The sequence below is a fragment of the Carcharhinus amblyrhynchos genome, chromosome 12 (genome assembly GCF_965287045.1).
Source record: "Carcharhinus amblyrhynchos chromosome 12, sCarAmb.v2.hapA, whole genome shotgun sequence".
Taxonomy (NCBI): Eukaryota; Metazoa; Chordata; class Chondrichthyes; order Carcharhiniformes; family Carcharhinidae; genus Carcharhinus; species Carcharhinus amblyrhynchos.
The window spans coordinates 18,403,423-18,419,577 of NC_137335.1; the positions used below are offsets into that span (position 1 = coordinate 18,403,423).

At 44.1% G+C, this 16,155-nt stretch overlaps 1 protein-coding gene across 1 annotated transcript in view; it reads right to left on the reverse strand.

The window, feature by feature from the left end:
• acss1 (acyl-CoA synthetase short chain family member 1) overlaps positions 1 to 16,155 on the reverse strand; it is a 78,966-nt gene that overhangs the window by 38,486 nt on the left and 24,325 nt on the right. Inside the window, exon 6 of the mRNA XM_080199753.1 lies at positions 13,393 to 13,540. Coding sequence (XP_080055879.1) covers positions 13,393 to 13,540 — 148 coding nt within the window. The remainder of the gene's footprint in view (positions 1 to 13,392; positions 13,541 to 16,155) is intronic.

The following is a 16,155-nucleotide window of genomic DNA, read 5'->3' on the forward strand; positions in this document are numbered from 1 at the left end:
ATATCAGTGCAGTGAAGATGAACATATTATCTACGTTTTTATATCTCTTTCAGTGCATCCCAGTGTTTATCCCCAAATTTTTTCTTCACAGACTTGATTGGCTCATTTCAAGCTTTATCTGGAATAGGAAAAACCCAAGAATGCGGAGGACGGCCTTGCAAAGCCCTGAATGGGATGAGGGTATGGATTGCCCAATTTTCTATTTTATTTTTGGGCAGCTAATGTGAGAGCAGTCATGTGTTGGTTGCAGAGAGAGAGGCAACAGGAAGTTTCTTGTTGGTTGCAGTTAGAATCCTCCTCCTGTGCTCCGTCTTCCCTGGCTGCCTTGATATGTTCCCCGGTAAATTTTCCCTCCTCCCAGTATATTAGGAGTGCATATGGCAAGTCAACTATTAGAATTTGGACGCAATTTAGACACCACTTTGAGTTGCAGGCCTGGTCGCTGGCCTCCCCAGTATCGGCTAACCATTTCTTCCATCCGTCTGTTTTGGATGGTGCCTTCAATATATGCGTCAAGCACGGGATCAGAACATTCCGGGACTTGTATGTGGATAGCGTGTTTGCGTCATTCCAGCAGGTGGTGGATAAGTTTGCTTTACATGTAACACACTTTTTCAGATACTTGCAAATTTGACTTTGTGCATAGGGCTGACTCCCAATTTCCGACGCTCCTACCTCGTGCTTCTACTGACATCTTCTTACTGCCTCCTATTATTATGCGTGGTATCATTTCTATTCACAAATTCAGTCCCAACGAAACTCTCTATCAGTGGTTAAACCTTTATGGGAATGAGATCTGGAGGAGAAGTTCTCGGAGGACAATTGGGACATGGTGCTGCATCGAATACACTCCTCCTCAAATGTGCCAAGCTGGGTGTGATACAATGTAATCTCCTTCACAGAGCATATCTAACTAGGGTTAAACTCTCTAGATTGTACCCAGACACAAGCCCCATTTGTGAACGGTGCTGGCAAGCTCCCGCCGCTGTCTTAAACATATTCTGGTCTTGCCCATCACTGGATAACTACTGGACATCAATATTTGAGTTGATTGCGGGCAACACTAAATCAAGACATAAGTGCGTTCCCCTTCAGGCAGCCCTGTTTGGGGGCGTGCCTTTAAATCAAAAATTCCAAGTGGATTTTGTAGCTATCACTCCTGGCAAGACAACTAATCCTGCTTAGGTGGAAATCAGATGCACCCTGAGGCACTCACAATGGATGAAGGAAGTGGTAGATACCATTAAGCTGGAGAAGATGAGGTGCACGCTACGTGGGTTAACTGTTAGGTTCTATAAGACCTGGCAACCATTTATAGTACATGTTGGAGCTGGATGAGTAGATACCGGAGGGCCCCAGGACTCCAGGTGTTTCTACAGCACCTCCCCTCCCCTGATTGGTGGATGTGACCTGGCCCTTTACCTGAGTATACCTGCCCATCCTGCCAAGGTGTGGGGACGAACACAAGAACTTTTCTCTTTTCCCTCTCTCTCTCTTTCTTTTCCCTCCTTCGTTGTCTCTTTCTTTTCTCTGTTCGCTAGTTTATAGCCTGGGCTGTTTGGGTGCTCAATTGGTTCTCTAGGGGTGTTCCTGTCTTTTTATTTTTATATTATTACCGTCATTACCAGTGCATTTAGAGGGGACTTGGGCGGGTTGGGTGCCAGGAGTAGCAGGGGCTTGTCCCCTCACCACGGACAGCCCTGTGCCCAGTTGTGTTGGAATTTACACACGAGCACTGTGTGGATCTGTATCTGTATCTGTTTGTTTGCTATATAAAATAAGAAAATTTTCAATAAACATATAAAAAAATGCATCAGCCAAGATTCAGCTATTGCTTTGTAGAAGGATGAAATGCTTTTGGATATTTTACATAAGAACATAAGAAGTAGGAGCAGGAGTAGGCCAACTAGCCCTTCGAGCCTGCCCCGCCATTCAATAAGATCATGGCTGATCTGTCGTGGCTCAGTTCCACATTCCCGCCCTCTCCCCATAACCCTTAATCCCTTCTCTCATCAAAAACCCATCAACCCGCGTCTTAAAAATATTTAGCGAGGCAGCCTCCACCACTTCAACGGGCAGAGAATTCCAGAGATTCACCACCCTTTGAGTGAAGAAGTTCCTCCTCAACTCTGTTTTAAACCACCCCCCCTTTATCTTGAGGCTATGCCCCCTAGTCCTACTATCCTTTCTGAGCGGGAAGAGTCTCTTCACCTCGATCCTATCCATCCCATTCATCATCTTATACGTCTCAATGAGATCTCCCCTCATTCTTCTAAACTCTAACGAGTACAAGCCTAATCTATTCAACCTCTCCTCATAGCTCAACCCCCTCAACTCCGGCATCAGCCTAGTAAACCTCCTCTGCACTCCCTCCAAGGCTAAAATATCCTTGCGTAAGTACGGCGACCAAAACTGCACACAGTACTCCAGCTGCGGCCTCACCAATGCCCTATACAGCCGCAGCAAGACCTCCCTACTTTTATATTCAATCCCCCTCGCGATGAAGGCCAGCATCCCATTCGCCTTCCTGACCACCTGCTGCACCTGCAAGCTGGGTTTTTGTGACTCATGCACAAGGACCCCGAGGTCCCTCTGCACCGTCGCCGTATTTTGGATTGTCCTTTAATTAGAAAGGTGCAATCAGCAAGCTGAGAGCAAAACAATGTTAAAGGAGGCACAGTTGTAAAGTGGCAGTTGTACCACAACAGAGAAAAGAACAAAAAAACTAGCCTTTATATAGCGCCTCTCATTACCTCAAGTCCCAAAGTATTTTACAGCCAGTTAAGTACTTTTTAAATGGCAGACACTGTTGTAGCGGAGGAAATGTGGCAGCTAATCTACAAACAGAAAGGTCCAATAATGAGATAATGACCTAAATCATCTGTTTTAAGTTTTTTGAGGGAGAAATATTGGGTAGGACTATAGAACCCTGGAATCCCTGTGCAGAAGGAGGCTATTTAACCCATCAAGTCTGAACCAACTCTTCAACAGGGCACTTAGCCAAGCCCACCCTCTTATACTATCCAGTAAACCCACATATTTACCCTGCTAACCCCACTAAGCTACACATCTTGAGAAACTACAGGACAATTTAGCATTGTCAATCCACCTAACCCCACATTGTTACACTGTGAGAGGAAACCGAGGCACCTGGAGGAAGCCCATGCAGACACAGGGAGAACATGCAAACAGTCACCCAAGGCTGGAATCGAACCCGGTTCCCTGGTGCTGTGAGGCAGCAGTGCTAACCACTGTGCCATGAGCAGCTCCAATTGCAACAATTTCCTCCAGATTGCTTAAGTGTCTGGGATATCAGTTCCACTAAGGCTCCTCCTCTTTAATCTGACCCTTGCATTCCACTTGTTGTCAGCAACACAAAAAAACTTTCTTCATGACATACCTTGCGAATCAGTACATGATCTCAGTTGGATGTGAAAGCTCTGCCTTTTGGGCATCCGAATAACCTGCTCTAAAGAGTTGAGTCTGCCAATGTAATGTTTAAACAAGGCATGGTTCCTCCAGGTTTGGCAGCCATTTATATTTAATGTCGCAAACATGACAGCTAAAGAGTGAGAGAGGTGGGGACTGCCAGCTCCAGCAGCAAAGTGCTTGTGGGACAAGCAGACCAGCATTGCTTCTCCTGCCCTCACAAGCAAATCTTCTATCTTGATCTCTTGCTCTCCCACACTATTGATTTCCTAAGTGCAGTTTTCCACTGCTGGATTTCCTTCCTGGCAGCTGGCCAGCCTCTCAATCAGGCAGGCTGCTGAGAGAGGGAGACTTGAGAAAATTGAGGTAATCCTGCTATTAAATTCACCAGGAGAGTCACTTTTTTGGCTTTGTCCCCTGCGAACATGTGGTTCCCCCTCCTCCATTACATTAATAGCAATCTCACAATATAACAGCGCCCAAAAATGATAATATCCCCCCTCCTTTTGGGGAGCTGCCCCTTTTACTTTGTCCTTGAGTTAATTTGAGTTGGTTTATTTGGTTTGCCCTAAAAGACAAAAAAGATAATATCTAAAGTCAGCAAAAAGTAAAAAGCAGATATAATTATATCAGTTTGATCACAAGCTTTTTACTCTTTTGATTGCATAATTATGTCACAGTCATTACATGACCTCCTACCTTCAAATAACCTGTCCCCAACCCCCTGCCATTGGTTGCCCAGTATGTCAATCATCACAGAACTCCACCGTCCCAAGGCTTTTCAATGTGGCCCAGGTTGACTTGTGAAAATCTGCATGGTTACCCTAACAATAAAACAGATGTAAGAACGTCAGAATTGCAAATTGCAGCAGCACCCATTTTATGTAGATGACCAAGGGTTTTGGAGAACTGAAGGAAAAAAAAATCAGGTTTTTTGGCATGGATGTAATTTGTATGGGGTTGATTGAATCGTGCTAAGGCCTGCTGAAAGCCAGAAAACAATGTTCTCTCACAAATTCCAGTTCCATTCTTGGGCCTACTTGAATTAGTGAATCACTCTCCCACAGTGCATTCAGTAAGTGCTGAATTGCTTCTTGGATCTATTTGTGTACGTGTATCATATAAGAAAGAGATAACTTCTAATCATGTTCTTCCATTTGTAGAAGGCTATAGACTTTACCCATCTGGATGGAAGTAGTTCCTTCAAATAATTCAAATTGAATATTTAAACTTAGCATTAAATATATAAATAATTTGATTCCTAGTGGATCAGAAAGTAAAACCTACCACCTTTTCTGTCAGGAGTGTAGGAGAGAGAAGGGAACAATGAGCCAAATATTCTGCATTTCCCATGGTGTAAGTGCCTCAACTTTAGAAGCTGTAACTGCAATTGAGAAATCACAGTCACAAGCCCATCTTTGACTGCACTGTGTTTGTACCATTGTCTGTGTGTAGACTGCACTGTAGATAAAATTCTTGGTGTCATCCAAGATATACACTCTGCTACCTCGTTTCATCGCTGTGTATAAGGGGAGGTATTCCCTGACCTTGGATATGAATGGTAAGTAATATTAAATGGTCAGTGATTGAGGAAGTAAATTCAGTTCTTCTAATCAATGAAAACAATTTGCATTTCTGATGCAATGGTATATTTTGTCACCAAAACAGAAAATGCTGGAAAATCTTAGCAGGTCTGACAACATCTGTGGATAGAGAATAGATCCAACAATTCGAGTCAGGATGACCCTTCGTCAGAGCTGAAGGCAAAGAAAATCAGACAAGATTTAAACTATGGAGGGAGGAAATGTTGGGGGGCTGTAATTGATAGGAATGACATGGACAAAGGGAATGTAAATGATGATGATAAAAGCGCAAAGGGCACCCATTAAGAGATCAGAACGAGTGAATGGCAGAACAAAGGTGCAGATTGTCAAAGGAAAACATAAGAACATAAGAAATAGGAGCAGGAGTAGGCCATCTAGCCCTTCGAGCCTGCCCTGCCATTCAATAAGATCATGGCTGATCTCTCGTGTCTCAGTTCCACATTCCCGCCCTCTCCCCATAACCCTTAATCCCCTCTCATCAAAAACCCATCAACCCGCGTCTTAAAAATATTTAGGCAGCCTCCACCACCTCAACGGGCAGAGAATTCCAGAGATTCACCACCCTTTGAGTGAAGAAGTTCCTCCTCAACTCCATTCTAAACCGTCCCCCCTTTATCTTGAGGCTGTGCCCCCTAGTCCTACTGTCCTTTCTGAGCGGGAAGAGTCTCTCCACCTCTATCCTATCCATCCCATTCATCATCTTATACGTCTCAATGAGATCTCCCCTCATTCTTCTAAACTCTAACGAGTACAAGCCTACTTTATTCAGCCTCTCCTTATAGCTCAACCCCCTCAACTCCGGTATCAGCCTAGTAAACCTCCTCTGCACTCCCTCCAAGGCCAAAATATCCTTGCGTAAGTACGGTGCCCAAAACTGCACACAGTACTCCAGCTGCGGCCTCACCAATGCCCTATACAGCCGCAGCAAGACCTCCCTACTTTTATATTCAATCCCCCTCGCTATGAAGGCCAGCATCCCATTCGCCTTCCTGACCGCCTGCTGCACCTGCAGGCTGGGTTTTTGCGACTCATGCACAAGGACCCCGAGGTCCCTCTGCACCGTCGCCTGCTGCAGTTTTTCGCCACCTAAGTAATAGTCCTTCCTACCATTATTCCTACCAAATTGGACCACCTCGCACTTGCCAACATTAAATTCCATTTGCCATTTCCTGGCCCATTCGCCCAGCCTATCTAGATCCCTCTGCAGACTCTCCACACCCTCCGCGCAATTTGCTGTTCCACCAATTTTGGTGTCATCAGCAAATTTCAACACCATACACTCGGTTCCCTCCTCCAGATCATCGATATAAATGGTAAATAGCTGAGGCCCCAGCACCAACCCCTGGGGCACTCCACTAGTCACCAACCGCCAATCCGAATAGCACCCATTAACCCCCACTCTCTGCCTCCTATTTGACAACCAATCCTCTATCCACGCTAACACCCTACCCCCAACTCCATGCCCCCTTACCTTCTGCAATAACCTCTTGTGAGGTACCTTGTCAAACGCCTTCTGAAAATCAAGAAAGACCACATCCACCGGCTCTCCTCTATCCACCGCCCTAGACACAACCTCATAGAACTCCAATAAATTTGTCAGACACGACTTCCCCTTAACAAAACCGTGCTGCGTCTGCTCTATCAAGCAATTCCCCTCAAGATGCCTCGCTATTTCTTCCTTGATGACAGATTCTAACATTTTACCTACAAGAGACGTTAAACTAACCGGCCTATAATTCCCTGCCTTTTGCCTGGCACCCTTCTTAAACAACATAAGAACATAAGAAATAGGAGCAGGAGTAGGCCATCTAGCCCTTCGAGCCTGCCCCGCCATTCAATAAGATCATGGCTGATCTGTCGTGGCTCAGTTCCACATTCCCGTCCTCTCCCCATAAACCCTTAATCCCCTCTCTTATCAAAAACCCATCAACCCGCGTCTTAAAAATATTTAGCGAGGCAGCCTCCACCACCTCAACGGGCAGAGAATTCCAGAGATTCACCACCCTTTGAGTGAAGAAGTTCTTCCTCAACTCCGTTCTAAACCGCCCCCCCTTTATCTTGAGGCTGTGCCCCCTAGTCCTACTGTCCTTTCTGAGCGGGAAGAGTCTCTCCACCTCTATCCTATCCATCCCATTCATCATCTTATATGTCTCAATGAGATCTCCCCTCATTCTTCTAAACTCTAAAGAGTACAAGCCTAGTTTATTCAGCCTCTCCTCATAGCTCAATCCCCTCAACTCCAGCATCAGCCTAGTAAACCTCCTCTGCACTCCCTCCAAGGCCAAAATATCCTTGCGTAAGTACGGCGCCCAAAACTGCACACAGTACTCCAGCTGCGGCCTCACCAATGCCCTATACAGCCACAGCAAGACCTCCCTACTTTTATATTCAATCCCCCTCTCTATGAAGGCCAGCATCCCATTAGCCTTCCTGACCAGCTGCTGCACCTGCAGGCTGGGTTTTTGCAACTCATGCACAAGGACCCCGAGGTCCCTCTGCACCGTCGCCTGCTGCAGTTTTTCGCCACATAAGTAATAATCCTTCCTACCATTATTCCTACCAAAGTGGACCACCTCACACTTGCCAACATTAAATTCCATTTGCCAGTTCCTGGCCCATTCGCCCAGCCTATCTAGATCCTTCTGTAGACTCTCCACACCCTCCACGCAATTTGCCATTCCACCAATCTTGGTGTCATCAGCAAATTTCGACACCACACACTCGGTTCCCTCCTCCAGATCGTCTATATAAATGGTAATAGCTGAGGCCCCAGCACCGACCCCTGGGGCACTCCACTAGTCACCATCCGCCAATCCAAATAGCACCCGTTGACCCCCACTCTCTGCCTCCTATTTGACAACCAATCCTCTATCCACGCTAACACCCTACCCCCAACTCCATGTCCCCTGACCTTCTGCAATAACCTCTTGTGAGGTACCTTGTCGAACGCCTTCTGAAAATCAAGAAAGACCACATCCACCGGCTCTCCTCTATCCACCGCCCTAGACACATCCTCATAGAACTCCAGTAAATTTGTCTGACACGACTTCCCCTTAACGAAACCGTGCTGCATCTGCTCTATCAAGCAACTCCCCTCAAGATGCCTCGCTATTTCCTCCTTGATGACGGATTCTAACATTTTACCTACAACAGACGTTAAACTAACCGGCCTATAATTCCCTGCCTTTTGCCTGGCACCCTTCTTAAACAACGGCGTAACATTAGCCGTTTTCCAATCTTCCGGCACTTCCCCGGAATCCAGCGACGTTTGGAAAATAACCACCAAGGCATCCACTATCACCTCCGCCATTTCTTTCAGAACCCTCGGATACATTCCATCCGGTCCTGGGGACTTGTCCACAATCATTCCCTCCAGTCTGTCGAGCACCGCCTCTCTAGTAACAATAATGTCATTGAGACCCTCCAGTTCTACCACCTTTCCATCTCTAACACCCGGCAAAGTATTCACATCCTCCTCCGTGAAGACCGAAACAAAAAAGTTATTCAAGACCTCAGCCATTTCTCTATCCCCGACCACTAAGTCCCCCTTCTCATCCTCTAAAGGACCAACGTTCACCCTAGCCAGCCTCTTCCTTTTTATATATTTATAAAAACTCTTGCTATCCTTTTTTATATTAAGCGCTAGCCCAGCTTCATAGTTTCTCCGACCCTTCTTTATCAAATTCTTTGTCAATCTTTGTTGACATTTAAACCTCTCCCAATCCTCTTCTCGCCCACTACTCTTAGCTACTCTAAACGCCTCCGCTTTTAATTTAACACTTTCCTTCACCTCCTTCGTTATCCACGGCTTATTACCTCTCTTCCTACGGTCCTTGCTGACCATCGGAATAAATTTCTGCTGAGCACCAAGAAAGATCTCCTTAAAGATCCTCCACTGCTCCACAGCAGACCTACCTTCCAACGCGCTTCCCCAGTCCACATTCGCCAATTCTTCTCTCATCCTACCGTACTCCCTTTGTTCAGACAAAGGACGCGTGTCTGGGATCCCACTTTCTCCTCCAACGGCGTAACATTAGCCGCTTTCCATCTGAGGAATCTGACGAATGTGGTAGTTGGTCCAGGCCCAGAGGAGTTGGAAGATGGAGAGCAAAATTTCAGAAGTGGAAAAACAAAAATAAGAATATAAAGTAATAAAAATGGATGATTGAGATGAAAAGAAGTGAAATAAAATAAATGGAAATGGGGTAACAGTGGAGGGGAGAGTTCATACTCTGAAGTTGAACTCAATGTTCAGTCCAGACAGCTGTAAATTGCCCAATCGGAAGATTAGGACACTTTTGTTCATTGTGTTGCTCTGTCAAGATATCTTTACGATTGTAAAGCTATATCTTAAATGTCAATTTAACAGCATGGTTTATTTACAGCCTCTTTTGGTGATTCAAAATTGCCACAAAACGTATGGTGTGATTTAAAGAGCAAACTGGGCTTTAATAGTACAAAATTTGGATTAACAGATCATTTTTCAACCTTGAATTAAACTTGGACTGGAATTTACAGGTTCAGGAAAGCATTTTGTTTGGATATATTTAATCAACCTGTCCAATAACACAAGTTAATAAATGAATTTCACATTATAAAACAAATAAATTGGCTGGAACTTTGGTCACAATGCCTGAATCTTTAGATTTAGTACAATAATAGATTATTTAAAAATCATTCTTATAATTGGCATCCTTGGTAAGGTCAGCAGTTCTTGCCCATCCCTAATCCCAGTTTTTGGCTCGAGAGGCAACATCAGGAGAAAGTTAAGGTATCAACCACATTATGACTGGTTTTGCCTATGACTGCCTGCAGTTAAGAATTTAGGCCAAACTAAGCCTATAAAATTGTCAGCAACTAATGGATAGTTTTGCCACCCAGAAGAGAATATTCATAAATTAGAAATTGAGGAAGTCTAGCCTCAATACTCAACAGAAAGGAAAAATTAATGACTAAGAGTGATGTGTAACCAGGGAGCTGAGTGTGTCAGTTATGGCTGTTCAGACTATCAATCATCTATATTTCAACTCTATCATAACAAAAGCCTAAAGAACACTGTGCTCTTCATTATGATGAACTGTATCTCAATAGCTACCCATGACCATCAACTTTAACATAGTCCTTCCCAAAGAAATCTTAGGACTCAGCTGAAATAAGTTATAATCCATTTTTTTGCCTCTTTTGTGTACATATTCTTTGTTTGCCTCATGCATTTTCTTGATCCCATCATTCGGAGTGCATCTTTTGTTTAATTTACCACCGTTTCTAAATTCTGTCTCAGTGGCCAGAAACGATTGATAACCTTTGGGCCTTCTCCCCACACTGAGTTACAAGATGACCCTGTAACTATAGCCAGCATCTCAGTCTCTGCATTAGCTTGCTGTTCCTCCTCATAATTTGACTTTGAATTATATCAAGCAGGGTTGGTTGGGTCTGGCATTACGCAAAGTGGAACCCAACTCAACCATGCCTTGTCCTGCCATCAACTGCGCATTCCTTCTGGGGTATCAGGCACCTGAATACAGCCAGCCCCATTGGGTGAAAAGCCCAGTAACAGAGTTCCCTCAGCCTTATTCCCAAGCTTGTACTGTCCAGAATTAAAGGCACCTCTTCATAAAGTGCAGCCTCCAGGTTCAGTAGCTACCATTACAATGCTTGGAAAAGAAGCAGCTGCAAATTACATCTCTGTCTTCTGGAGCATATCTGTGCATAGAACTGCCATGGCCCCCAAAATGGATTGCAGATTTTCAAATGCCCAAGCATTGCTGAGGTTTGTCTGAGCTTCACTTTTGCAGAGCTTCTACTCTCAAAAGATCTTGTCATAGGGTAAGAACCCAGAACACATCAACTGCTGGCTCCTCTAGCATCTTCTAGAGATAATTGGTGCACATACTGTTCAACAACTTATGCATTGTTGGCAATATTTCAGCTTTATTCTACTTGATTTGATGATTTGATACTCAGAGGATATCAAGTTCAACACATGATGCAGCTGTGCAAGAGGCCATTATTTTCATAAATATTGATGTAATGCATCTAAAGAATTGCAATTAGGCAGATGAACATAAAGCAAAACATATGATTGAAATAAAAAAAACCTTTGGAGCATTTGCAGCATATTAGAATCTATCATGAACAAAAGCTTAAATCTTTTGGTTTTACAGACTAGTTTTCTTTGTTTTTGGATGGCAGCTGTTCATTATTTCACTATTCAACTGCCCTTAGACACATTTCTTTCTTGTCGGGTTTGCTCCAACAACTCATATTTTTGTCATTTTATCTCTCCGGTTACATACCCAAACACAGACCTTTCCTTTTGTTCTTTTTGCAACCCTTCCCTCCTTTTACTGGTTTAAGATTCTATTACATTTTTCCCAGTTCTGATGAAAGGTTATAGCCCTGAAACATTAACTCTTTTTTCTTGCCCCACAGATGCTACCTGACCTGCTGAGTATTTCCAGCATTTTCTGTTTTCCAGAAGACTAAGGAGATTTGGCATGTCAGCTACAACTCTCACCAACTTTTACTGGTGCACCGTAGAAAGCATTCTTTCTGGTTGTATCACAGCTTGGTATGGCTCCTGCTTTGGCCAAGACTGCAATAAACTACAAAAGGTCGTGAATGTAGCTCAATCCATCAGGCAAACCAGCCTCCCATCCATTGACTCTGTCTCTACTTCCCGTTGAATCAGCAAAGCGGCCAGCATAATTAAGGATCCCGCACTTCCCAGACATTCTCTCTTCCACCTTCTTCCATTGAGAAAAAGATACAAAAGTCTGAGGTCACGTACCAGCCAACTCAAGAACAACTTCTTCCCTGCTGCCGTCAGACTTTTGAATGGATCTAAGTTGCATTAAGTTGATCTTTCTGTACACCCTAGCTATGACTTTAAGACTACATTCTGCACTCTCTCGTTTCCTTCTCTGTGAACAGTATGTTTGTCTGTATAGTGCACAAAGAACAATACTTTTCATTGTATGCTAATACTTGTGACAATAATAAATCAAATAATTTTCTTTCAGATCGCCAGCATTCACAGTGTTTTGTTTATGCATTATTGTCACAAGTATTAGCATACAATGAAAAGTATTGTTCTTTGTGCACTATACAGACAAACATACTGTTCACAGAGAAGGAAACGAGAGAGTGCAGAATGTAGTCTTAAAGTCATAGCTAGGGTGTACAGAAAGATCAACTTAATGCAACTTAGATCCATTCAAAAGTCTGACGGCAGCAGGGAAGAAGTTGTTCTTGAGTTGGCTGGTACGTGACCTCAGACTTTTGTATCTTTTTCTCAATGGAAGAAGGTGGAAGAGAGAATGCATATTCAATTCACTGCCACATCTCTTCCAGGATTGCCAATCTTGAAGTATTCTGCTGTTCCCTCCACAGGATTTCCATTTGTTTCTTCTGCTTTCATTGCTATTTTCCTTCACATTTTTGATGAGGTATGCACCAAAACTTGTTTTCACAGTCACGTTTCCTTCTTTGAAAATAGTACCTGGCTCCAACATATTTCGTGTGCATTTCAATCTTTGTGTTTCAAATCCACACACGATTACAGATACTTTCTAGATATATGGTATTCCTCAAACCGCTGTTCTTGCTGCATTCTGAGATCCATAATTAACGACACACTGCCACATAAATGCTGTTCATCTCTCTATTCAGCAGCAGCTAAGTGTCCCTCAAAACTGTTATTCTGCACACATAGAATGGAATCCCGATGGTGTAAATGGAGGCCATTCAGCCCATCAGGTCTGCACTGGCTCTCCGACAAAGCACGTTACCCAGGCCCTATCCTCGTAACCCACATATTTACCCTGCTAATTCTCACAATCTATACCTCTTGGAGCAATTCAGCATAGCCAATCAACCTAACCACAACAAGGAGCGTTTTTAACAGTTTAAAGGTGGGAATTTAAAGATGGTGGCCAACAAGCACCATAGGGTTTGATTTTAACTCAATCTGCCCAGTGGAAACCTGAGAGCACAGTCAACCTGTAAATCAATTGCTTGACTGCCAATATCAAGCCTGGATCCTGTTGTCTTCCATTTAGTTTGCTGTTTGGAACAAGCGACAAAGGCACCCGCCTGGTGTGGGCAGTGTCCTATTTTAAACAACTTTCAAAACTGTGATCTGGTCTGATCAATCTCTGAATATTTTAACTCCAAACTGATTAGGAAAGATGCAGGAGTCTAATTCGGCAGACACCAGTAGGCAGTGAAAATCACCCCCATCTCCTGTCTTTTCCATCCCACATTTCCTTTATTTCCCTTCAGTGTGCTAAGCAATCATAGGGAGTGCTAATAGGTGTATGAAGTAAGCTTTTTTAATGATAGTCTTTGATGTGCTTACCTGGATTTGGGTAGATAGGGGTGCTCTCAAACAACACGGTAGTGCCACCATTGCAGAGTGGGCCATAGACAACGTAACTGTGCCCTGTAACCCAGCCAATATCTGCCACACAGCTGTGAATATCACCTTCTTGATAATCGAAGACATACTGAAAAATAGCATTTGTATGTTATATCTTACACGTTAGAACCTCGAGCATTCATTTTACAGATAACAAGCTACACTCTGGCCTTGAAGACACACCCTGTATGATGATATTGTACTATTAATATATATTATGTTTAAGGGGCCTGCTTTATGATTCAATGTTTTGTCACAAACAGTTTGTCTGGCTGGAATACAGCAGATGCTGGAAAGCAAGATAATTACTCTTTTTGGCACGTAAGTGTTTATTTAACAGAAGGCTTAATGAGCTTTTACCAAAGAAGAGAACCCTTGGGTGTTTTCTTGCTCAAAGTAATGGAAAGGTGAGTTAGATATACAGGGTCATATAATTATGTGATACTAGAAATGGGAGGAGCTAGGTTTTTTTGCATCTACAAACAGCTTTGAGTTCAGTTGCTGGAGAGGACTGTTTAAAGATAGTAACCTGCAAGCGGTTCTCTCTCTCTCTCCAAAATCTCCGTAGAAGCTCCAAAGCTGTCAACAGCAAGAATGTCTCGATTTGATCATTATTTTTAAAGTAGGGTTTATATCTATAAGAGAAACTATGCTTAATTGGAACTGAATAGTAATAAGTTAGAAATTAAAAGTTGTTTCTTTTCACGTTTGAAGATTGTTCAATGGTTAAGAGTTAAACTGTTTCATTTTGCTAGAGTTATACTAAACTGTATTAAGAATAAAACTTGTTTAAAAAAATCCCTAATTTGTCAGTGGAATTACTCTTGTAGTAAAAGCATCCTTTCCCTCACATTTATGCCAAAATAGAACATAAGAACATAAGAAATAGGAGCAGGAGTAGACCATCTAGCCCTTCGAGCCTGCCCCGCCATTCAATAAGATCATGGCTGATCTGTCATGGCTCAGTTCCACTTTCCCGCCCTCTCCCCATAACCCTTAATCCCCTCTCTTATCAGAAACCCATCAACCCGCGTCTTAAAAATATTTAGCGAGGCAGCCTCCACCACTTCAACGGGCAGAGAATTCCAGAGATTCACCACCCTTTGAGTGAAGAAGTTCCTCCTCAACTCCGTTCTAAACCACCCCCCCCTTTATCTTGAGGCTGTGCCCCCTAGTCCTACTGTCTTTTTTGAGCGGGAAGAGTCTCTCCACCTCTATCCTATCCATCCCATTCATCATCTTATACGTCTCAATGAGATCTCCCCTCATTCTTCTAAACTCTAACGAGTACAAGCCTAGTTTATTCAGCCTCTCCTCATAGCTCAACCCCCTCAACTCCGGTATCAGCCTAGTAAACCTCCTCTGCACTCCCTCCAAGGCCAAAATATCCTTGCGTAAGTACGGCGACCAAAACGGCACACAGTACTCCAGCTGCGGCCTCACCAATGCCCTATACAGCCGCAGCAAGACCTCCCTACTTTTATATTCAATCCCCCTCGCTATGAAGGCCAGCATCCCATTAGCCTTCCTGACCACCTGCTGCACCTGCAGGCTGGGTTTTTGCAACTCATGCACAAGGACCCCGAGGTCCCTCTGCACCATCGCCTGCTGCAGTTTTTCGCCACCTAAGTAATAGTCCTTCCTACCATTATTCCTACCAAATTGGACCACCTCGCACTTGCCAACATTAAATTCCATTTGCCATTCCCTGGCCCATTCGCCCAGCCTATCTAGATCCCTCTGCAGACTCTCCACACCCTCCGCGCAATTTGCTGTTCCACCAATTTTGGTGTCATCAGCAAATTTCAACACCATACACTCGGTTCCCTCCTCCAGATCATCGATATAAATGGTAAATAGCTGAGGCCCCAGCACCGACCCCTGGGGCACTCCACTAGTCACCAACCGCCAATCTGAATAGCACCCATTAACCCCCACTCTCTGCCTCCTATTTGACAACCAATCCTCTATCCACGCTAACACCCTACCCCCAACTCCATGCCCCCTTACCTTCTGCAATAACCTCTTGTGAGGTACCTTGTCAAACGCCTTCTGAAAATCAAGAAAGACCACATCCACCGGCTCTCCTCTATCCACCGCCCGAGACACAACCTCATAGAACTCCAATAAATTTGTCAGACACGACTTCCCCTTAACGAAACCGTGCTGCGTCTGCTCTATCAAGCAATTCCCCTCAAGATGCCTCGCTATTTCTTCCTTGATGACAGATTCTAACATTTTACCTACAAGAGACGTTAAACTAACCGGCCTATAATTCCCTGCCTTTTGCCTGGCACCCTTCTTAAACAACATAAGAACATAAGAAATAGGAGCAGGAGTAGGCCATCTAGCCCTTCGAGCCTGCCCCGCCATTCAATAAGATCATGGCTGATCTGTCGTGGCTCAGTTCCACATTCCCGTCCTCTCCCCATAACCCTTAATCCCCTCTCTTATCAAAAACCCATCAACCCGCGTCTTAAAAATATTTAGCGAGGCAGCCTCCACCACTTCAACGGGCAGAGAATTCCAGAGATTCACCACCCTTTGAGTGAAGAAGTTCTTCCTCAACTCCGTTCTAAACCGCCCCCCCTTTATCTTGAGGCTGTGCCCCCTAGTCCTACTGTCCTTTCTGAGCGGGAAGAGTCTCTCCACCTCTATCCTATCCATCCCATTCATCATGTAGCCAAACAGGCCATCTAAAAT